At 42.0% G+C, this 23,483-nt stretch overlaps 2 protein-coding genes across 2 annotated transcripts in view; both read right to left on the reverse strand.

The window, feature by feature from the left end:
- Positions 1 to 662: 662 nt before the first annotated feature.
- ism1 (isthmin 1) lies at positions 663 to 13,815 on the reverse strand. Its single transcript, XM_042502133.1, has 6 exons — positions 12,941 to 13,815; positions 5,986 to 6,204; positions 4,881 to 5,151; positions 2,594 to 2,737; positions 2,362 to 2,451; positions 663 to 2,058 (listed from the first exon to the last, which is right to left on the reverse strand). The coding sequence occupies exons 1-6, from the start codon at positions 13,076 to 13,078 to the stop codon at positions 1,541 to 1,543; spliced, it is 1,380 nt and encodes a 459-aa protein (XP_042358067.1). The 5' UTR covers positions 13,079 to 13,815; the 3' UTR covers positions 663 to 1,540.
- A 4,557-nt stretch (positions 13,816 to 18,372) lies between these two features.
- Positions 18,373 to 23,483, reverse strand: part of sptlc3 (serine palmitoyltransferase, long chain base subunit 3) — a 29,048-nt gene continuing 23,937 nt past the window's right edge. The window contains exons 10-12 of the mRNA XM_042502199.1: positions 22,108 to 22,243; positions 19,928 to 20,057; positions 18,373 to 19,811 (exon numbers count right to left, since the gene is read on the reverse strand). Coding sequence (XP_042358133.1) covers positions 19,698 to 19,811; positions 19,928 to 20,057; positions 22,108 to 22,243 — 380 coding nt within the window. The 3' untranslated portion in view covers positions 18,373 to 19,697. The remainder of the gene's footprint in view (positions 19,812 to 19,927; positions 20,058 to 22,107; positions 22,244 to 23,483) is intronic.

Genomic DNA, 23,483 nt, shown 5'->3' on the forward strand with positions numbered 1-23,483 from the left:
GGGAGCAGGTCCTTGTCCATGGAGTCCATGTTGCACATGTCCATGTTTTTACAGTAGCACAGAGAAAGACAAATCAAACACACTAGATAAGGCCATTCATGTTTTCATGTCAGACACCGTAGTGTGCAGCACCTCAGCTACAAGCAGCATTGGAAATACATACATTTTTTAACCTGAAACTGCTTTATACAGTCTTTTTACTGGTTCAATTTCCAGGTCTGTTTGTTTTTAAGAGCAAAAGACCACTTCAGATTTTTGGCTCTCAGATAAAAAACCTTTTGAATGTCTGGATCTTAAATTATCATAGAAAAAAGGAAATCACACATTAGCAGGTGCTAGGCTAGTGGCCTGTCGCAAACTTGCAAATCAGCATTGTAAAAACGCTGATTTCTAATGTGACACTGCTATATTCGGTGCTTTTACTGGTTGTAATCACTTGGTCTGTTTATTTTGGAGAGGAAAAGACCTCAGCTCCTGGTAAAAACCTAAACAATGAACACTGAAGGAATTTTAACCACGATAAGTTTCAGCCGGTCACAATCTGCAATCTTCACCACTTGATGGCACTAAATCCTCCTAAATCTTGCCCGCTGCTCCTTTAAGAGATATTATCATGAAGATAATACATGCAAAACATTTTTTTCTCTAGCAACCACATTCAATGGCTTTTAAAAAATTTATTTATAGATTTATATCTCAAAAATCTGTCCGTACAGTTGAATTCACACATTCTTTACGCTCAATTATGGTTTAATCCTAACTTGAGACATTGATGCTAATGTTTGAGCGAGAGAGGAATCTCAAGTTAGCATTGAGCCATATGTGAATCAGAAACCACAGTCATAGACACCCAACTCAGACACAGCTACAACTTAATAAATACTTTACAAAAATAATGCAGGCTGCCTCAGAGACACAAGGGACACGGTTGCAAATTAATGGTAAAAAAAAAAAAAAAATGTGCATGCTATATAAACTCACAAGCTTACATGAGAACCTGGGTATTGTGAATGACAAATGGGAGAAAATTAGATAAGCCTATTCTCTACCCTGCCCACCCCCCAACAGATTCCTGCAGGATCTCATTATTCTATTACCACAGACCTCTCAGATTCACCAAACATAAACAATCTAAGGAGACAAACACGGACACAATCTAAACGAACATTCCTAAAATAATAATTTTCCCTTTTTAAGAATACATACTCAGTTCTCCCTTTGGTGACCAGATCTGAGAGTTATAATGGGTGAAGCAATTTCCATTTTTCAGAGGCATCATTTATAAAAATGTTTAAAAAATAGAGCAATGTTTTGCGCCTGGTTTTGATGAAGTCAAGAGAGGTTCCTTGTGAGCAAGTAAATGTTCTGACTCAGTTGGATTATTGTTCCTCTTGGGTCAAAAGAGCAGTTCTGTAAGTCTTGTTCCTCAGAGCCTAAAAGTTCTTCTAGTATTTAATCAAAAACAGAATTTAAAAAATGGTTTCAGCACCATTTTTGAGGTTTAGCTGAGTATTTAAGCAGCGTATGTTTGGTAATTTCACTAGAATTCCCTTGCTTCTTCAAACTGTTTGTAATAGTCCTCGTCCTGAGGGTTGTCGGGACACTTCTGCCCATTGTTTGGCGGCCTGGCCTGGTTGTACCGGCTCCAGTCTCCTTTGCAGATGATCCAGGGTAGAATGTCCACCTTATAGTGCAGGTCGGCTGAGAACTCTGTGCTGATGAGGTTGGGCGTACCGGCCCCTTTGCCTCGAGTGATGAGCTTCATGTTGTCATCATAGCAGCAGTGCTGCGCTGCCAGCGTGGTGGACTCCAGTGTCAACATGGAGCGGATGCAGTACCGTGCCGTGGGCTTGTAGATCTCCAGCTTCTCTTTTGGCCCGCTTGCGTCTTTCCAGCGGAAATCCCGGCGTGTGGGGGCATCATGTACATCTGCTGTGCTGTACGCCACCTCGGTTGGGTAAGAGCAAGGGCAGCTGGGCAGGTCGTTTGCCACCTTGGTCATGTACTTCTTCAAGAAGTCGCTCTTACAGTTCATCCATCGCTCGCAGCTGTCTGTGTCTGCAAGAAAAGATGATTGAAGATGAAACCACAAGTGTGAGAAGGTGCAACATTTAACATGAAGTTGTGTTTTCATTGGCTTGATTAAGAACAGACAGACCAAGAGAGAGCGGGCAGTGGCATACTGTGCTCTTCCTGCACTGCTGCACATTTTCATCTCTGCGCAGTAATGGGGTGCAACCCGAGCATGAGGAATGCTAAGTGTGTGCAGGAACACTGCTGCCAGATGGATGAACTGTCTTTGATAGTGTAAGAACATCTGAATGAGGGATAGTCCGCAGTAAGACAAGAGTAAAATCGTACCAACACCAAAGAGCTCCGTGGCATTGAACTCATCTGTTCCAGCTAACAGGCTCACTTCAGTGGCTGCTGTCTTGAAGGCGTCTTCAATACCTTTGGAGAGATGAATGCACAGTGAAAGGTGGATCAGAGATGAAAGACTACTTAATCAACTTATGCACTTACAAACTATCCTCTAATATCCGTCTTTACTGGTGGACTTTTTTCATTCTATGATCTAAAATCCAGACTTTACCTGGGCAGTTGGGCATATCACAAGTCCTGGACTCCGTGGCTGTGCAGGCGTAACCACATGACCTGGTTCTCTTCTGGTTGCCATTTCCACAGGTGACACTGCACGCCGTCCAGTTACTCCAGTCCCCCTCTCCATCCATATAGTCTGGATCAGAGAGAACAAGAGAGAGAGAGATCCTTAGCTCTGATGCAGGCCACATGCTGAACCTACTCAGGCCTGTTAGCATGCCTCACTAATAATAAGTAGGGGGAGGACATGAAAGGGGAAGTGGGGGAGCTCAAAGTTCTCTTTGACTTCGGCCCTCAAAGCAGATACCACGCAAGCCTGTCTACACATACATGCACACATGTTGTACATGGCATAGGGCACAGTATGTGTGTTCTGTTAGTGAAGTAACAGGGGAGTGTTTTGCTCATTTTAAAAGAACTACAGACCAAAGGACCAAAGGACCAAAGGCGTAGACGTAGGTGGGGACGCAAGGGACATGTCCCCCTCAATTTCTAAGATGTGCATTTGTTCACCCCAATAAAATAATGAAAGACATTTACAATGTTGGCTATATTTGGGGTACTGGGCAGTGGCTTTTATATTTTTTTATTATGGAGTTTTGAAAAGTGTTAGAGAAATTTTGAAATTTTGTCCATGAAAATGAGTAGGAAACCTGATAAAAATGTAAAAATTAAGCTCTTGTAGATGATCCCCAAACCTCCTGTTTCATCACTGCCTAAGTTGAAACAAAACCTATGCCTTTGCTACAGGGACTGGGGAATTTACAAATACAAATTTCCTGCGCTGCCTCAGTATCCCTGGCACAGTGGCACTGGACACCATTCAGTTGCTCTATCTGTGATTCATTGCTTTGAAAATAGGAAGTGAAATGGCAAGAAATCCTCTTTAACTCCAATTATCATTGAGCAGATCATTGTAATGGGTATACATGGAAACAGTTACACGGGGCTCGACCCACCACCGCCATCGCTATCGCATGCAAACACACACACACATCTTGAAAGCAGTACTCCATCAATGAGGAGAATTAATGTGGGCATGCTGAGATGGAAGTATTTCTGGTCAAGGTCCAAACCTTCCTATACACCCCCACCCCCCAACCCTCCACTTCCATCTGCCCCTCATTATGAGCATTTTGTATGACTACAGGCCAGATAGCCATCTAGCGCTGCTCCCCTCCCCCTTCCGTACTATGGCCAAAGAGCTGGTGGCAGCTCTGACAAAACTCAGAATTAAGTGAACAGCACTAAGTTGGTTTCATTTATATTTATCAGATCGATCTCAGTTTGTTTATATTAATGATCAGTCCTCTGTGCATATTTAAGTTGGTTACAGAGTTCTGCAAAGTTCTATGCTTGGACCAATCCTATTCCCTTATCCGCTGTGAGGGTCCAAAGATGGAGGGGTGTTGTATGCTGTAAAGACCTCTGGGGCAAATTGTGATTTGTGATAATAGGCTTTATAAATAAATTTGACTTGAACTGACTTGATAATAGCCTCCCCTCAGCCCACAGATAAGACAGCTGAATGTACCACCAGTGGTCCATGATGGAGAGGAGGACCACCGCCTGTCCACAGTTATGATTATTAGGTTTAAAACCAGGACAGAAATGATGATTAAGTATTTTCTTGTCCAAAGTGTGGTATGAAATAGATTATGAGTGAAAGCTGACCACAGCGATAAGCCAAAAACATTACACATGGGCAATGGTTTGACGAAAAAAGAGTATGAAATCGCCTCCCCTAACCACCGTAGTGCAAGTGGATAAAATGACATTTTCCACAGCATATGCATTCCTGTGCAACCATGTTGGTTTGGGCGTGCTACAACACGGCTTGGACGCATACTGTATGACAGTGAGTGTAAATTCTTCCGCAGCAGATTTATCTGTGGGGTTACGTTTTGGAGAGCGCTGTGAAGATGGTGTGGCAGCCTAACAGAGCTTCTGGCCCCGTTCCTGTTGCTACTTTGATGTAGCAAAGGCGTTTAAACTGTGTCATGTAGCTCGCTCCGCACCACAGAGGAATCCATCTCATAAAAAAGTGTTAAAGGCTTCAATCAGGGGCTCCCAAGGGCTCGCCTGGGATGACTACACTTATTATGGTGACAGCTTAAATCAGCAAATCTGCAAATTACAGATTCCACATCAGACTATGGCCAACTGTGGAAAACCCTGGAGACCGGTCCTCAAATGAGAGCCTATGGACCCAGCTAAATATTCTGCCATGTGCATTGTGCACTCATTTCCTCGCAAACACACCCTCCTGTCATTCTCACCATATTCGGTTTGAGCTTTGCCTCCTCCCCCGGTGCCTCCTCTCCTGTCCCAATCTGCTGGCGGCCGGAGGAAGTTGCTGTCCTCGCTGTTGCTCCCGTAGGTGCGATCTTGCTCTTCTGTTTGATGAGTGGTGGAAGAAGAAGAGGAGGATGAAGAAGTGTGAGGCCACCAGTTTCTCCAGTTAGGAGACGCCCAGTTGGGTTTGCTCTCCTTCCGGAGGCCTTTTTCCGGCTCATGGCTCTCCAGTCCATCCACCACTTCAATGGTCACCTGAGAACAGAAGTCAATTTAAAGAGTCATCAACAGAATCATCAAAGACAATACTTATATAGCATTTTTGGGACTGAATAAGTCGATAGGGTGCCATGCAGTGACACTTTCTGATACCCCTGCACACAATATCACCCCCTCCCTCTTTCTGTCCTAACACATGTGCCTCCCAGATGACGGGGGGGACCACCACCCCTGCCCCACAGTCACCCTCCCACCTCTCGGGCTCTCTCCACCTAAACACAAAGTTCAAAGGGCTACTCAGCCTCCTCCAGACCATGAAAGCCAGATGAATCCCAGGATCAAAGACAGCCCCCCCTCCTCTCCCACAGCCTCACGCCCTTGCTCAATTGGTTGCTCCGCTCTCTTCCCACATCTTGAGATGTTAATACACTTTGTTCATGCTCGGATTTAGCAGTGATGCTCTCAGAAATGGAAAGACCCCCTTGCTGGATTAGACAGGAGAATGATTTAAACATGGCAGCGGTTTCTCGGCCATCTGCACCGCTGAGGGACTTATGGGCAAGGGCTTGCCACACATTTACATAAGCTGCCGTCTGTCTTCCTGCACATGGGTTAGTAGTGAGGCGCTGCTGTCTGGCATTCAGCTGTCATTATGATGGACGTGAGCCCTCAGTGTCTATCTTAAGCTTCACTACAAGCCAGGAAGTGTGAAAGGGGACGGGGGAAGGAAGGAGGAGAAAAAGGGGGTAGTGATGTGCACAAAACTATTCTCCTTCTTCCTGTTTGCTCTTCCTGCCTTATGTGGTTGAGTAGCCATGTCTTACGAGTGAGTGAAAGCATCAAAGCAGGTGCATAGACACACATGGTCACCTGTATGTTGGGATTCTGTCCATTGATATCGGCTTTGGAGAGGTCGGGGAAGTTGTGTAGATCTAGGAGGAAAGCTCCAGGGCCGTCCCTGTGTACGTTGCTGCCTTGTGCCCAGGGGAGGGAGGCAGGCCGGTGGGCCAAGCGGTGTTCTGAACCAGACGTTCGATCTTCAGGAGCCAGCTGGGCAGAAGAGCTGCTTTTTGCATTTATATTATTTTTCTAAGGAGAGAAAAGAACATAATATTTATGTGTTATTTGTGCATTTTGTGCATATTTATAGAAAACATCTGATTCCCTTCTATGTGAAAGTTTAGACTTTAGGGCCCTGTCACTTGGTATCTACAGAGGGTGCACACTCAGCAACATTAGATTGATGTTGACAGAGGTTCATGTGGCCATGACCTCTGTCATAAATCCTGCAGACTCTCAGCTACTTGGAGCCCAAAATGAAGGAGCCACTGAAACAGACAAACATCACGCTGAGCTCTGTGCGTCTGTCTCCTTCAACCAAAATATAACTTCAGAGCCCATGTTACAGTTAGACTGTATATTTTTTCCATTTTTAACTGACAGTATGCTTCTGCTTTACCGTAGTTATATGATGTGGACATTTTTAGCATGCTGGGAGAAAAGAGCATGTAAGACTGATGGGTTTTCTGCACTGGGGCTATACTGAGAAACCTAAGCAAACATAGCAAAATAATTACATTTGCCTTCTTGATGATAGAAAAAACATTTGGACTTGACAGGGGGGGTTGTGAATTCATCCAAAAAGGACAGTTGAGGACATATGTCCTTTGTCAGGTATGCACAGAAGGAACAATTATTCCTCAATTGGACAGACTGAATAAGAATTCAGCAATCATACTTATGGGGTGGCAGAAAATAAGATCAAAGAAAGCCATCAATCATGTTCCTTGTTTTATTTTTTCATGTCCCATTTCATCCTCCCTAGTGTTTTTGTGGCCGGGCTGAGGCCTGAGAATATGGCAGCAGTGCTGTACGGTTGCGGTGGCCAGTCACAGACAAAGTGTCAGCTCAGCCACATTGTGGTGGGCATAAAAGCCCCCAGTGGAGCTGTTTGTGTCCAGCCAAGGTGCACTCTGGGACAATATAGAAGCTGTAAATGGAGCTGCACAGTGAGGGAGGAAGGATTATAAATGTACATGTAACTTGCATTCAACCACAAAGGAGACAGAGGCTGCCCAGAAAGACTCCCGAATTCCACTCAGTGCTGTTTTCTTAATTCACTACCAAACACCAGATGGAGGTAATGTGATAATATGATGCATTTCAAAGAATTTCAGAACTTTCACATCAAATACGTAAATGTGAGCTGCCATAATTACAATGATTATACTAGTGACCATAATTTTGAGGGGGGGGGTAGATTATGTCTGTAGCCACCAAATAAAAAGAGGGAGAGGTTTCAGATGAGTTTTGATGAGAATTTATGTTCCAAATCATAAAATCTTAAAGAAAATGATTCTGAAAAAGTAGGCTCCGATTAAAACCACAAATGTATTTTCCATAACGAAACAATTATGGCTGAGAGCTCAGTCCAGAAAAAGGTCATTTTAATGCCATAGTTTGTGCATCAGCTCTAGAGCCTTTATGTAAACATCACAGGACCCTCTCTGGGTCTATCACATATACTCTGGATTTGAGATGCCCACATGATAACCCCCCTCCTTCAAGCTCCTTGCCTTCAGAAGTCACTCGGTGGCTGTAATTGAGCTCCAACACAACACCTACAGGTTCAGCCACAAAATACAGAACAAACAATCGTAAATAAAGTAAACAGGTGTGGTTGATCTCCTCTGCGTGGATTAAATTTTTATGGATTATATTAGCATTTAGTTGCAGACCACACAAGTTGCTCTTCAGTCCAGATACATGACTGTTTTCATGACACTGTTCACAAACAGTTATTTAAATCTGCTGCCAGAAAAATCTCAACTGCTGCACATTTCACGGCTGCTGACAAAAGACAACTTACTTTGATTCCTCATGCTATGACTCTGAGGTGTTTTCATTCACAGCACCTGTCATTTAAGAAAATGAATCCAAACATGCTGTGGCTACACAAAGCAGCGCGGTTGACAGAAGAAAATGTTGGCGTTGAACGTTTTTGCAAACATGAATACATTACACGTGTATGTTTCATTTTTAAAAGTTACATACTTTATGAGCTGACTTGGTCATTGGAAGGGGAGTGGGATGGTGAATGGTGTGTCACCTTGGCGAGACACCTGGCAAACTTTGGACCTCGTTTTGAGATCCACAAAAAAGAAGACTGGTTGTGATTTAGCGAGTCTTTTCTATGTTTCCAGCAGCATTTTATGCACAAAACACAGTTGTTTTATGGTAATCTGTCACTGTGTTTAAAGTTGCTTTCTATGCACAAAACGTAACACATTCCAGTTTTTGCAACAGCTTTGAAAGCACCAAACATGGGTGTTTTGCAGCAGCCTACCACTTTTTTCCAGAAACTATTTAGACACCAAGCATGGGTGTTTTGTGGCAACCTATTGCTTTTTCATGGCACCTTTTTACACACCACATGTTGGTGTTTTGTGGCAACATGTGGCTGTTTTTTGAAGCAGCTTTTTAGGCACCAAACATGGATGTTTTGTAGCGACCCAACTCTGTTTTTCGAGTGGGAATTGTGCTGTGAAAGCAATTATTTTTGACCGAAACATTACTGTGTTTCTGTTGGGAAATCGGCACAGACAGCGGTTGTGCTTTTACTGAGCCATTGCTGCTTTTACAGCAGGGGTTTTACCCTCAAACTGGGTATTTCAACAAAAACAGGATTTTTTTCTTAATCATAATTACGTTTTTTTGTGAATAAACCTAACCACACATTAACCATGGGTTTGTTGAAACATAACGTTTCAACGAATCAGCTACATATTAACATGCAAATGTCATTATATTAAAATCCCTTTTTTTTCTGGTGATTGGGATACATACACACAGAAATAACTGCCACTGAGTTATGACTTACCACTTTCTCCACAAGTTGGACTATGAAAAGAAATCACATGCCACCACAAATGTTTCAGAATACACAAACTGTTGGGTTGTGAAACCCAATCACAGTGTTTGCAGGCAGATTAATCCTTCATTATCCAGTCTAATCTTATCTGAATCTTCTGTTGTGTCATATTATGCTGTATAACACATGGCAGGCAGAATACATAATCCTGACACAAACTTGGTTTATTTAAAGTCAAATTTAAATGCACTTTGATTAATTCTAGGGAAACACTTGTGATGATACTTCAAAAGGAGTACTTGTATACACAAAGATTTGTCAGTTTATGGGCAAACTTTGGTAGTTTAATGTGGTTTATTTTAGTATAAGCCATAGATTATCTTGCAGATGGTACTGTCAGAAATCTCCGGATGAGTGAATTGCAGTTTTCAGTATATGTATAGAATTTTTAACTATATATATATATATATATATATATATATATAAGAAGATGCCCGGTAGTGAACAGTCAAACCCGAGACAGTGGATGTCACTGGAGTGTGTACACAGTGTTTACATACAGTTTACTGTCTCGCTGTCTTGCCAACAGGACATATACTCATTTTCTCAGCCGCAGTAAATACAATAAATTATTGCCAAAACATAGAAAAATATCAGCCTTAAATGTAATGTGGCTGATTAAAGCCTTGAGCTGAATTGTAAATACGAAAACTGTGACATTGTATTGCTGAAAACAGTCCATTACTTGGACAGAAACGGGGAGATCTAAGCTGCTCTCCTCCATAAGCACTGAGATTTCACTAAATCTATATTTCCATCTGGCAGCTCAGCAATGTGAAGGACAAACCATTACATTTTATACACCCTAATAACAGATTTTTTCGTTCTTTCTCCATCAGTATTTCGGTAGAAGGACTGAGGGGGATTAGTCAAGTTGAAAATAATGGAAATAATGCACAACATGTGAATGAGTCATCAGCAAAGAATTGCAGTTGTGTATCAGTTATGAATCAGTTCCTGATAATGTCGACGTAAACACCTCTCTCTGTCTTTTCCACGTGACTCTCTGGAGCTTTTTAACACAGCGTAATGACAAAAACATGCTGTGTGCTCATTTTTCTCTAATATGTCCCAGGCTGTAACAGTGCACAGGAGTAACTCATCAGATGTTAGAAAATCAGCAGTTTACCTCTTTGATGATGGCGGGGCTGCTTTACAGTCCCTATCACTCATCTGAGATCTTCCTCAACAAGGAACATGCTTTAATTTGGAGATCAAAAGTGACACACCATTCCTCAGTTCATTTGGGGCCTCCCAGGATGCCCCCCCCCCCCCCCCCCCCCCACACACACACACACTCAAAAGCCATGAATGAACACTTGCACACACAAGCCACCCCCTTCTCCCTCCTCACAGTATCTCCTCTTCTTTTCCCGCTTCCCCCTTTTTCACTTTGTGAGGGCTGCTTAAAGGGGCATGACTCCATTTTCAATTGGGAGCAACTCAGGGGTCCTTCCCCCGGGGAGGCTGGCAGGAAATGAAGGCAGTGCACATTGTGCCAGATGCTTTTCAACACTACACTTATGTAGGTGGAAGAGAAAACTATCCTTCCCCTGTCACACGCCTCATACTGGGCTTACGTATGTGTTTATTTACAGGATCAAACTGAGAACAGACTTGCTATAAAGGAGTAAACTGCTTAGAGTTTAACTCTTGAAAACAACAGAGTGAAACAAGCTCAACGGTAGAAAATCATGATTAATTATTGACTTTTAGTATTTGTTTGTTCTAAGCTGACAAATACACTAACTTTACTCTGCCTGGGTCAGTGATGACAATGTGCCTTGGACCACTACAGGTGCAAGAAGCTGCATCCTGTCATTTGTGTTTCTATGAATGGCATTTTAAATATGACACCTTGGAATGACAATACACCCCCTGGGCCATGACAAGCCCGGCAAAAAGATGACATCACCCTCTTCAGTGGCGGGCCAGTGAAGCATATCTGCACATAGTCAGGGCATTCATGAGCAAAAAAAAAAAAATCAGCGCTTTTCTCAACATGGGGCATGAGTGACTCTTTCATCACAAGCCAGCATCTCTATGTACATTAAGTGACAAAGGGGATGTTGGAGGTTGTAATGGGTGGCATGTGTTTAGTATTTTTTTTTTGCTGTAGTCTTCTCAGGAGAAACTCCCTCCTGGTCCTCATCCTGTTCATCCTATCCAACATTTGGCTGAGTGACAAATATTCAATAAATTCCTGGAATATTTCCTCAGCTTTGCATGCCCTAATATCCAACTGAACACAGGCCTGCTGTTGCATATACGCAGGCCAGTGAACAGAGATGGCAGCGATAGTAGAGATAAGAGAAATTACCCTCACCTTCCTTGAGTTAAAATTCTTTCTATTCATTTCCCTGAAGGCCTTAATAAAAATGTATAAAAGGACACCAGTAAGCATAAATACTCATTTATCACTGGGACATAATGAACATATTTCAGTAGCATGCTAAATATAAATCAAAAAGCAGCTGAAGGATGCTTAACACTCTAAAAAAGCCTGTTGATCCCAGACCTGTCTTAACACTCAAGTCAGGATTTGTGGCTCTGTTGGATGTATGCTTTATGCTGATGTAAAAAAGGCCGTTAAACTGTTAAACCTGGTGTCATGTTGACAAATGTCTGCCTTGTGAAATTTTGCTGCTCTTCACTGGAACACAACCCCCAAAAGGTGTCATTAAAACTGTATTTTGACTTGATGTCAAAAGATTTAAAAACCTTTGAATAGTTTATTTATTAATTGCATTCTATTTCTTTTCCTCAACACTGACATCTGTCCATGTGGCCTTGCCCACACATGTGAGTATACACTGTAAAATCTGAAATCTGTAAAATCTGAAGCTGAATTTACTTTTACAAAATCTATGAAACAATTGCCTTGAAAAATGTAAGGACATGTAACTATTGGTTTTAAGTAAATATTTACTTAATTTTGTGAAGTTGTTGCAACTTAAAATTACAAATTTTATTGAATCAACCTTTTGAAGTTTTAGCAACTTAAGTAAACCAAGTTTACTGTGTTATATATCTGTATTCTCCTGCTTGCAAACTAATCAGTCATATTTGTATTTCCTTACGCAAGTTAACAAAACAGAACTTGCAGATCTCCTCTCTTCGTCATTGGCTAAATCTTCTTTGTGATGATCAAGTTAAGTCAGACTAACTTGGTTTACTGAAGTTGCAAACACATAAGAAGAACAAGGTGATTCCACTTGTCCTTTTGACTTGCAACAGTCTCACACAATTAAGTAAATGCAGCTACATTTTGAGTTAACTTATCAGTTAGATATAAAATAAACATAAATTAAGATTAATAGTTATATTTACTTTCCCTTTTCAAGGCAATCAGTTTCCATGATTACTTTAAGTAAAATATACTAGATTTTACAGTGTAGCAAGGAATCAAATAAAACAAGTTGGATTTAGGATCAGAGATCAGCAGCAGGGCAGAAGTCAGTTTGATGCCAGACTCTGCTCCAAACATAACTCTGGGGCATGTGTGTTGGTAGGGGTGGGGACACCTTCTGGGGTGCAGCTCTGACCCTGGATGACAGTGATGAGCCCATGATGACAGAGAAGTGCCTGCAGCTAGCATTTAACCCCCAACAATAGGGAGGTGCGTCTGATCTCTGACCCTGCCTCATCTACCACCCCTCCGCTGGCTCCCTGCCATTCCCGGGGGACACCCCAGGGAGACCACATCCGTGTGTATGTCAACAATCCCCAAAGACTCACGGGGTTGCATAGGAATGGAGGCTTTGTTTTACCTGGGCTATCAAATCCATCTGCGCCCGAATGAGACCCCTCTGATATCACCTTTCGCATCAAATACCCCCCCCCCACCAAAAAAAAAATCTCCAAAGCACCTCACTTATAGACTTCCTAACTCACCTCTGAAAGTGCTGAGTCCTGATCCAGGATCAGAGTGTCATTTCCCTGGGGTAGCGGACTGCTCCGCAGCACCGTGATGTGCAAGGTAAGGAGAAGGAGTCCCAGGAGCAGCAGCAGCTCCGCCGCCAGTCGCACCATCCTTTTTACGCGGCCGCTCTTTGGAGCCTGCGGTGTGGACGGAGGTCCGACTCCGCCTCCTCCCGGTGCAGAGACTCCAATCTCCGGATCCGCCGGGGACGAGGAGCCGCAACACCACTTCGGAGCCACTTCGGGAATCAGAATTGCAAAAGTGAAGGGAAAAGGATCGGAGGAGGGGCAGTCGAATAATTTGGAAAAAGTGCTGTAAAATGATTTGGATCCAGTTGGGCTTTGCTAAATCAAGATTTATCTTATTTTATTGTTCATATAGTTTGATGTTACGCCAAATGTGATATAAGTTAATGCGCTGATCTGCCAGTTTGCTGTAACACTGCAGGGCTGATCCAGCATTAACACGTCCCCTCCTTGTTGCGCCCTCGTCAAATCTCCAAGCTCAGGAAACTTGCAGCCCAGTTGGCCCGCGGTGTCCCCGCCACATTCTACAGCCTCACACTTCACTGCTCCTCTCTTCCACTTCGGCCGCTTTACGCACTTCTTGTTTTGTCCACATTCTGCGCCTTCCAGCCTTATTCGACGCGACTTTACCCCTGGAGAAACAAGTACAGGTAGTTAAAAATATATCTTCTCCAGTTAAGACTTCGCGGTGCGCTCTGACCTCTTCAAAAACAGTATTCATCCATTATGCTGCGGAGCGTGAGCCCACCAAAATGAAGGCGTGCGTCTCTGACCAGTCCTGTTGGAGGAAACAAGTCAAACCATATCAAACTACGGCTTAGTGAAACACACGCTGTTCTTGATATACGCTCTTGAGGTGGTTTTATACTATACGCCCCTGTGCAGGCGCCCTCCCCCTGGTTAACTCTTTCGTCCCCCTTCAACCGGTCCTCTCCAAATTGGTGTCCGGCTGGGTTAACACCAAATATACTTGTGGAAGTTCAGCTGCCTAAAAGTGTATTATACCACTTTATCTGTTGCATATAAGACATACTTCAGTAATTTGACGCCACAAGACCAACATTACAGAGATTTATCTTTTAAAAATTACAAAATGTCTCAGAGAACATTATGGCACATTCCCCAAAGTTTGCCAATTTCAATACACAGTTAATCACGCTTCAAGTTAAGTCATTTTATTTTTAAGTTAATGCCACTATACAGGCACATTAAGGACCTCCCGACAGAACCTCAAGTACCCTTGGTGGTCCCGGTCCCCGGAGACGCACTGGGCACACGGGCGCGTCATAGCGCGAAGGAAGACACCCGGTGGCGCCTCGCATGAGGTCTGCGTCTCCTGTTGACATGTGTGTAGCAGCAGTCTTGTCTCAGTCGTTGATTAAAACGCTGCTGCGGAAGGTGCTGCAACACTTCACTTAAGCGAGACAAATGGTGCGTAATGTGATTAGCCCTCGTGAGACGTTTTATTGTCCGCTTCAAAGGACAGGTCGCTGTGTCAAATTATGCACCAAGCGGGGATGCTGCTGCTTTAGCATGGGTGACAGCTCAGTGAGCATCGAGGTCTGGAGACGACCGCGCATTTAATATTGCCTTTCACCTTTTAAGTCCATATGTTCACTTTGGGCTCACGTGGAACCATAATATAACTGAGACGACTAACATGATCGCATTAGAGTCATGGATTATTTGTTAGTGTCATAACAGCTCACATAGAACCACATAAACACATATTAGTTATTCATGCATAATCCTTGATGTTGTGGCCAAATTGCGTAACGCTGTTCCAATAGGACCATGACAGTGAAAGAGCAGAGCCAAAGCATTGCTCAAATTAGACTTCTATTATGGGATGCTATATGACTGACATTGTTTTGTTCATTTAATTTCAAGATTCCTGCATCACATAGTTTCTATATCAACCAGTCAGTGTTTTAAACGTGGTAAATACAAGCCAAAGAAAAACAAGAGAATTTTGCTCGACTTTGGCCCTGAACTTACTTTAGATGAGGTGTAACTCCAATGTGCCCATCCGAGCTCATGGGTGCCAGAGTAAATTTGGTCGGAGTCTGAGAGTAACTGCTAGAAGATAGTGATAAGCAGGATGAAGTGATTCAAAACCTTTGATATAACCAACCTAATATTTCATTCAGCTAGTAATACCACTTCATTTTGCAGAAAGCTGCCCAAATTATCTCACAAACATGAAATGATGACAACAAATGTCTGAATCAGTTTAAAATATATTGAAAATGCTCCAAATTATCTTCTCTACTGATGAAAAACACCACACTGGCCTACTTCATTATGCTCTCTGTTAACAAGTGGTTCCCAGTATGCTGCAGTCTTCAGTTACAGTCTTACTTACTCCAGGCTCAGCATAGCTGTCTAAACCATGTAAATCTGCTCTTTGTCTGCTTCACTTCAAAAATCCCTTTCCAGAATAGAAAAATCTCTTGTCTAAATGGAAAACAGAGAGCAGAGAGAATGGCTTGCCTGCTTTGGACACAGTGGTGGACATCAAAGGCGTAGCAGAGGATCCCCCTTCAGAATAGCAGCTACATGCCATTCCAATAAGTGCAGTGTATTTGGATCTGCAGTTCAAAAGAGGCTGGTGCAGGCAGGCAGGTCTCTGGGGCCTTGCCACCAGTAGTCAGGCTGCACAGATGTTTTGAATGCCAGTGCACACCATTTGCCACTTCTGCTAAAACTGAGGGCAGTTAGAAGTGACTGGAGGGAAGTTTGGCAAGGCACGTGCTTCCCACCTTCTCTGACAGCCAATGTGTGTTACCGCATTTTGTTACTTTGCGTCACTGGCCAGTTTGAAATCGACACCTCTGGAGTAGATACAGAAAGTTTTAAGATAAAGATTTTTTTTTTAAAGACTGATGAAACAAGCCTGACTGTCAGCATGATTAATATACAGCCCCAACGGCATGTTTCAACATTGGTGTAGTTAATATATAGTTACGTTAAGGCATTAAAAACACTTGATTATGGCAAGGAAAAGATCATGTTTTGGCATGCTTTGTAGTAAAAGTAGTAATGTCTCAGTAAAAAACAATCACTTTTCATGCCCACTGGAAAGAGAGAAAGAACAACTGGTCTCTTAAATAATCCACTTTTGGGGGCTGAAAAGCCCCTAGAAACAGAGGCACGGGTCGCTAAAAAACACCCACATTTGGTAACTAAAAAGCTGTGGGAAATGCAGACAAGTCAGTTAAAAAAAATCACTTTTTGTGCCACTATCCCAGAAGGAAATGCAGCCGTGTCCTGACACTTCACACTTTTGGTGGCGATATCCCTGCTGGAAAAACAGCAGGTCACCAAAAAAACGCTTATGTTTAGGGTTCAAAAGCCATAAGGAGCACTGTCATAGGTTTCTAAAGACACCCACTCTACGAAGCTGAAGCCCCTTGAAAAAAAAGAAAGCCACGTCATTAAAAAGCATTCACATTTGGTGACTAAAATGCGGCTGGAAATGCAGCAGTGTCTTAATAAAAAATTAATCGCTTTTTGTGCCACTATTTTTGTGCTACTAAATTTCCACCGGAAAAAAACGGTTACGGATCGCTTAAAAAACATCCACAATTGGTGACTAAAAACCTGCTGATAACACTGCAATAGTTCACTAAAAAGACTCCGGTCAGTTATTTGTTAGTCTGTAACAGTGATCTGAAGTTTGGCAGGTGTCTCGTGTAGGTGACACACCATCTACTCTCCACCTACTGAAAACAAAGTCAGTTCAAATACTACATCAGTGTAGAAATGCTGATATGATATGTATGAAACATGTTAAACTGACATATGCATGGTCATTGCAGAAATGTACAATGACAACATTTTCATTTGATGATTGGGCTGTGTTATAATTTGAGATAAAGATATATTTCACTAAATGTATCACTTTTGTGACAGTGGTTTTCTTTCCAAAAATACCATTTATACATTCACAATAAGGCTTCCATCAATTGAACCATACAAATTTGTCCACGAGAGTTGTGCTGTTGTGATTCGGTTACTCACAGCCCATGTCAAGTTTGAATACTGACTGAAGCAAAAAACAACTTTTTAAAAAGGAGCCAATATATCTTCCTCAAACGTAATTTCTTTCTCAATGAGATTCCTGTAACAAGCATTCTTTCTGTTGAGCATCTGTACAAAAATGTTGCTGGCAAAACTTCAGCAAGTTAGAGTTTGCCTTTCTGCATAATCACAGTGGAGTTTAGTGTTTAGGCACTCTGCGTCTGTGACATGCTGAGTTATGTCTGAGAATGAATTCAAGCTTTTGAGTTTCTTTTCACAAACATCTGTCTTCTGCTGTAAACCCACAACGATTTTCAGAATGTTCATATTTCAGCGAAAAAGGTGAAAGTAAACTCAAATGAATAACAGACATCCCCGAGGACAATCAGTGCAACATTTGAGGCCACCTTTCCCCGTCTCCTCCAGATCATTATGGAACAGTACATTGGAATGACATCACAGATTTGAGGATTAACAAAACTGTTTTCTATTGTTTCTGGCTATAGGAGCCAGATGTGAATATTCCCTTGCAGAACAAAATGATCTGATTTGAGTGTTTTTCTCCTTTAGAGTTTTGTTTCTTTAACTTTTTTTTCTGTCTACACCTATGTTTGCAGCTCATCCGGCATGTTTTCCACAAGTATTGCATATTGCATTTTAGTTCTCTCTTGTAAAATGTCATCACTAGGCTGTTTATAGGGAAGAAAAAAACACAAACATGGTAATGTCCTGAGGGCAAACAAGTGTTGACTAGACTCAATCCGACACATTGTGAAAACACATTTATCATCCATCTATAATCCTTCCTGTGTTAATCAAATGATTACCCCATACCACGAGAATTTAGAGTTCAGCGCTAATTGCCAGGTTAGGTTTCTGTTGGCTCAGGTGCCGCATACTCTGTATGCTTACCTTTATGATTGTTACGCAGTGTGTGTGTGTGAAAGAGAACAGCGGGTCTTTAAAACATCAACAATTAAGCTGTTAAGACTCTGTGAATATGAGCAGTCTCACTACGAAACAAGCCATAACACCTTTTTATTCCGCACGAGGCCTGTTGAGCTTTAACTCAGTTGTTAAGTAATTTCAGCATGATCTATTATTTACAGGAGGGTTATGATTTGCTTTGGAGATGAAAGTGGTGTTGCAACGAGGAGGGTTTTATAAAAACAGCTCACTGTGAGGCGGAACCAAGGCATTTTCGTCATCTTTTGCGCAGTCGGGTCAGCCTTGAGTCGTGTAAATAATCATGTGTCAGGACAATTCCAAAGGGAAGGTTTAGGACTTTCAAAGGCCTGTCATCTTGATAATTAACCTTTCCTTTCTAGTCCAAAAACATTCAGGAAGTATTCATGTGCAGTATTTGTCTTTTATTGGGAATATTTTAGCAATCCAGCAATACACTACAGGGGGAAATGTCAAACTACAAATGCCTTTACATTACTTATAAATACCACTTCATGTTCAGTAACCCAGTGGGACTCCTCGCATCAAACTCTTAGACTGTACACCATTCTCCAATAATAACCACCTCCAGCATTTTTAAAGGAGCAGTGTGTAGGATTTAATGTCATCCAGTGGTGTGGACTGCAGATTGCAACCAGCTGAAATATCTCCCACTTCTAATTCCTTCAGTGTTCATTATTCGAGAGGTTTTTACTGGGAGCCGAATTATCTACAGAGGTCTCCTAATCTCTAAAACAAACGGACCCAGTGATTAAAACCTTGAAAACACTGAATAAAGCAGTTTCACATGACAAATCAATGATTCTCCTATGCTGTTTGGCACATTAAAGACTGTCTGCTAGCCCAATGCCTGCTAATGTGAGCTCGCCTTTTTTCTCTGGTAACTTATAATCCAGATGTTCAGGAGGTTTTTGCTAAGAGACTAATTATTTGCATAAGTGTCTTTATCTCCAAATGGGCCCGGTCATTTAAACCACTAAAAACACTGAATAAAGCAGTTTCACATAAAAAAAATCTGTGTTATTCTAATGCTGTTTGGCTTGTTGAGAAAGGGGCCGCTAACTATGGTGGCTGAAGCAGACACCCGAATGGTCCTGTCTAGAGCCAGTGTTTGGTTTTGGGCTATCGTAGAGACATGTTGGTGCAGCACACTGCTCATAATCATTCACAAGTACAAAAAAGAAAACCTACTTAATATATTGTGTTCAATTTCTGTCAATACTGGTATATTCACCTAAATTCTACACACTGGACCTTCAGTAATTAGTGGCTGATATTAAATTATGAGAGGCAAAGTTTTCAGTGCTAAATTTATACACAAGTTATTACATCAGCTGAGTAATAAGGCCCTCTCAACTTAACAAACAATACGTGATTTATCTCTGTATATAAATCTAAATGACTCAAGATATTTTACAACATGCTTGAGTCTCATACCAATCCGGCAATGCTTGTGCAATAATTCCATGTGTGTATTTACATATAAATGTGCTGAGATATAAAACATTTAAATAGTTCATGTGGAGTCTCTTGTTGAAAAGCACAGTGTTGTGTTAAATCACATCATGTTTTACAAATATAAAAAGCAGCTGCTAAACATTTGTCCCCCCTTCTGCCGTGAGACGTGGGTGTTACTCAGCGTTGTGTGTTTATGGGTCTGCTGCGCCATGGACACTTCGTATTGACACTGTGAAATGAAGTGTCAAGGGTCATATCAGCTGGCCAGCTCAGAGTCTGTCTCATCATAGAGGTCAGGGCTAGGAGAATATTTCAGCCGTGAGAACTTCAGACAGAGAGCGTCTCCCACCTCGTTCAGATGGTGCAGCACCTGAGAACGGAGGAAAAGTCTCAAAGCATGCGTATATATGTTTAATTCAGGTGAAAAATGCAGTTTTAAACCACAGGGAGGAATTTGATGTTGGTAATCTTCGTGTGTGTGAGTACCTGGTTCAACATGGCTCTTGTGTGCGCTGCAGACAGACAGAAGCGAGCTCGGGCCTCTGTAATCGGCGTGGCTGGAAAGCCGACTACCACTACACCAATTTTCCTTGCAAGCATTTCTCGAGCAAAAGCCCTGGTCAGCAGTAAAGAAAGAAAGCACTATCAGTTTTCATATCTGATGGTGCACAGATGACTGTAGACACAAAAGGTGAATCCACCCAGATTGAATGTTTTGGTTGTTTAAACATTTTTGAGTAAGAATTTCTCCATATCAATTAGATCATATATATTGAAATATTACATTTCAAATTACCAATGTTTAATATGTAGCACTATAAGTGTGTCCTCTGTGTTTGTCTTTTCAGAATTAAAAAACGTTATGACAGCACACTGCAATTGATGAGAGAATCTGCGTACAAATGGGCATCATTAGCGGCCAAAACTGTGCAACAGCTTATCTCACATTTCTCACATTTTTAAGGTTTGAAGTCTCCAAAATCCACAGAGGCCCCACAAGCCACCTAAGAATGATGGAGTATTTGCCGCTTTGCCTCATCACATTAAAATACATGAGGAATGCTGCGTCCTCCAGCCCCTCCAAGTCCTTAATTATGTAGCTGGGATGTGTGGTATCGATAAATTTAAAAGAACACATAACTTACAATTTTAAAGGTTAAAGGGCTTGAAACAGCATATCTCTCTAATGGCTTTTACTTTAATGAGTCCAAGCAGTGAATATTTCTTCATTTTGTGGTAAAGCAAATTGTTTGGAGAGTTCAAACCTTAAAGGGATAGTTAACCTCAAATCAAAAAATACATATGCTTCCTCTTAACTGTGCTATTTATCAGTGGACAATTTTTAGGTGTGAGTTGCAGAAGGTTGGAGATATCAGCTGTAGAGATGTTTACCTTCGCTCCAATATAATGGAGCGAGATGGCACACAGCTTGTGGTGCTCAAAGCACCAAAAAATACATTCGAAACCTCAACAGCAACGTCTTTTTCCAGGAATCAAGACCTGGTTACTCAAGATCATCCACAGACACGTTGTGATCAGTTTAATGGAGGAACTATATATTTCTGCCAAACTACACCTAGCAATCGTATCAATGAGTAAAAGGAATCATTATTCTATGGCTAGCTCATCTAGCACCACTGAGCTTGCTAACATTACAGCTCAGTGGAGGAGGATGCCATTAATGCTCACCGTCAGGAGCATGGGCCTTTCCTCCATGATTAGATACATGCTTCCTTCTGCATGGTTTTAGGGTCAGTGGGTGTGGTTCGGACATTCTGCAACTCACACCAAAATATTCTAGATTCATAAGTAGCGCTATAATGTGAGACGGAATATAAGTTGTTTTTTTGTTGTTGTTGAACTGTCCCTTTAAAATGTGCGCTGAAAGTGGTTAAGTGAATCTGACACCGCAAACTTTGACCATTTTGTATATTTCAGATGATCATTGATGTGTGCACAGATGCTAGTGCAGAACCTCAAACCAACAACAGCGTCTTTAATCTACTATATGTTATTAGGACAGTGGCAATTCAAAAAGTGTAAATGTAAATGGTCACAAATAGATTTATATATAGAAAAGTAGTTAGAGATAGAATACTTTCATAGAAGTTCTGACAAAATAAATTACAAGACAAAAAATTCAAGAGAGCTTGAAAACTCAGGAAAAAAATTGTGAAATTGTTTTTAAATTATTTCAGAAATAATATTTAAGGATGAAACTGGTGAAACTCAACTTTTTTTCTCAATCACCATTAGTGCATTGTAAAACCAGAAGCTACTGAGTGTGTCTGGCCTTTTCATGGATATTAACGTTGACTGGCATTGAAAGACACTTTATACCCAATTGATTTTACCCTAGTGGCTCAAGCAGTCCTGGGTTATACCTAATCAATACCTGATGTTGCCTCTTAAGTGGTTACAGGAACCCAGTCTACACAGACACAGACTACAGTACTGATTCATGGAAACTCTGGAGTGTGTTTTATGGCAGCTATCCAAATCACTTGGAGATGATACACAGTGAGCTGACCTGAAATTGCTTTTGCCAACAAGGGAGAATGAAGTTGATATTTATTGTTTCAAAACTGGTCTGTGAAGAATAGATATCCTGATAATCTTACTCTTGAAGAGGCAAGTGTTTTTGGTGAGAGTTAAAGTGTACTTACACCACTTTGCCTGGCATGTAGAGCAGGATTGGAACCACAGGTGAGTCATCATTGCCATAGATGATGAAGCCCATCTCCTTCAGTCTGGCCCTGAAGTATCTGGTGTTTTCTGCCAGTTGGCGGATCCGTCTAATGCCTCCAATTAAAACAAGGACACCACCAGATGTACATGGGTAAAACACCAACTCACTGCTTTTTTATGCATATCTCTCCTGTCCCCTGCAGGGAGGGACATCACCTGTCAGTGGTAGCTAATGTAGTGTGAGTTCTCTGCAGTGCCATCTCATCCTGAGTCCTGCACCTCCATCTGGGCCATTCCAGCCTCCGCTATGAACTTGCTCATGATTACAACTCAGCTGCGGCAGCAGATGGTTCAGTTTTGTCCGTCTGACGGCATGGTATACGCACTCGCGCGTTGCCAAAATGAGGGTCTGCAAATTGGATACGATGGATTTCGCACAAAATGAATGACTGTGGACCGCCACTGGAGCGTAGCCACGACTGAAACGGAATACAAATAATACTTGAGGATCACATGTATTTCAGATAAATGTATTAGAAATCAAATCAAAGACAGCAGAGGCGGCCTGCCCTGCTAACCCCCTGTGTTTCCAAATGATGTGAATCACTGGGGAGCCTAACGCTCTGTGGCTGAAGCACAGTTTGGCATGGCCCTCGCCTTGGAACACAGCTCTGTTTCCCTCTGATTACCTGGGAACAGATTGGCAGTTCTTTCATGGGGATGTAAGAGAGCACTTTAAATCCCCTTATCTCAGCAGAGAGAGAGAGAGGGAGGGAGGAAAAAAAACAACAACATTCAGGCATCTGCCAAAAAACACAGGCCCCATTTTGTAAATTGTTCCTCTCTGCTTAGATAGAGGGCATGGAGGTCAAAAACCTGCTGCCAGACTCAGAAATCATATAAGTAGGTGAGAATGTGGATGTTGCTGTCTGTCAGGGTTTTTCCCTGTTTCAGAGCTGTTGCCATCAGTTTGCTTCAAAGTGTGAAATTCAACATTGATGTTAAAGGTGAGGGTGACTTAGGAAGGCTGAGAGAACAAGGAATAAAACTGTATCAGGTATATATGCAAAGAGTATTTCTTGTCTCAGATGGCTTTAACAGTGTTGTGATGAATGTTGGAGCTGATGTTGTGAAAGACTGCACTGTTTGCTGTGTTCTCCGCTCCTCTATAAGACAGGTCAAGACTCATTTTTCCACAATAGCTATTTCACTGGGCTACGTCAGATGCAAAGCATGCCTGGTTCAGTGCCAGATGAGAAAGTTACTCATCTTTGCATGAAACTGCAAAACACCTCAACTATAAGGCTTTGAACCTTGAAACGATTAACCCATTAAACCCCATGTCAGACTTTTA

The sequence above is a fragment of the Plectropomus leopardus genome, chromosome 15, assembly GCF_008729295.1.
Source record: "Plectropomus leopardus isolate mb chromosome 15, YSFRI_Pleo_2.0, whole genome shotgun sequence".
Classification (NCBI taxonomy): domain Eukaryota; kingdom Metazoa; phylum Chordata; class Actinopteri; order Perciformes; family Serranidae; genus Plectropomus; species Plectropomus leopardus.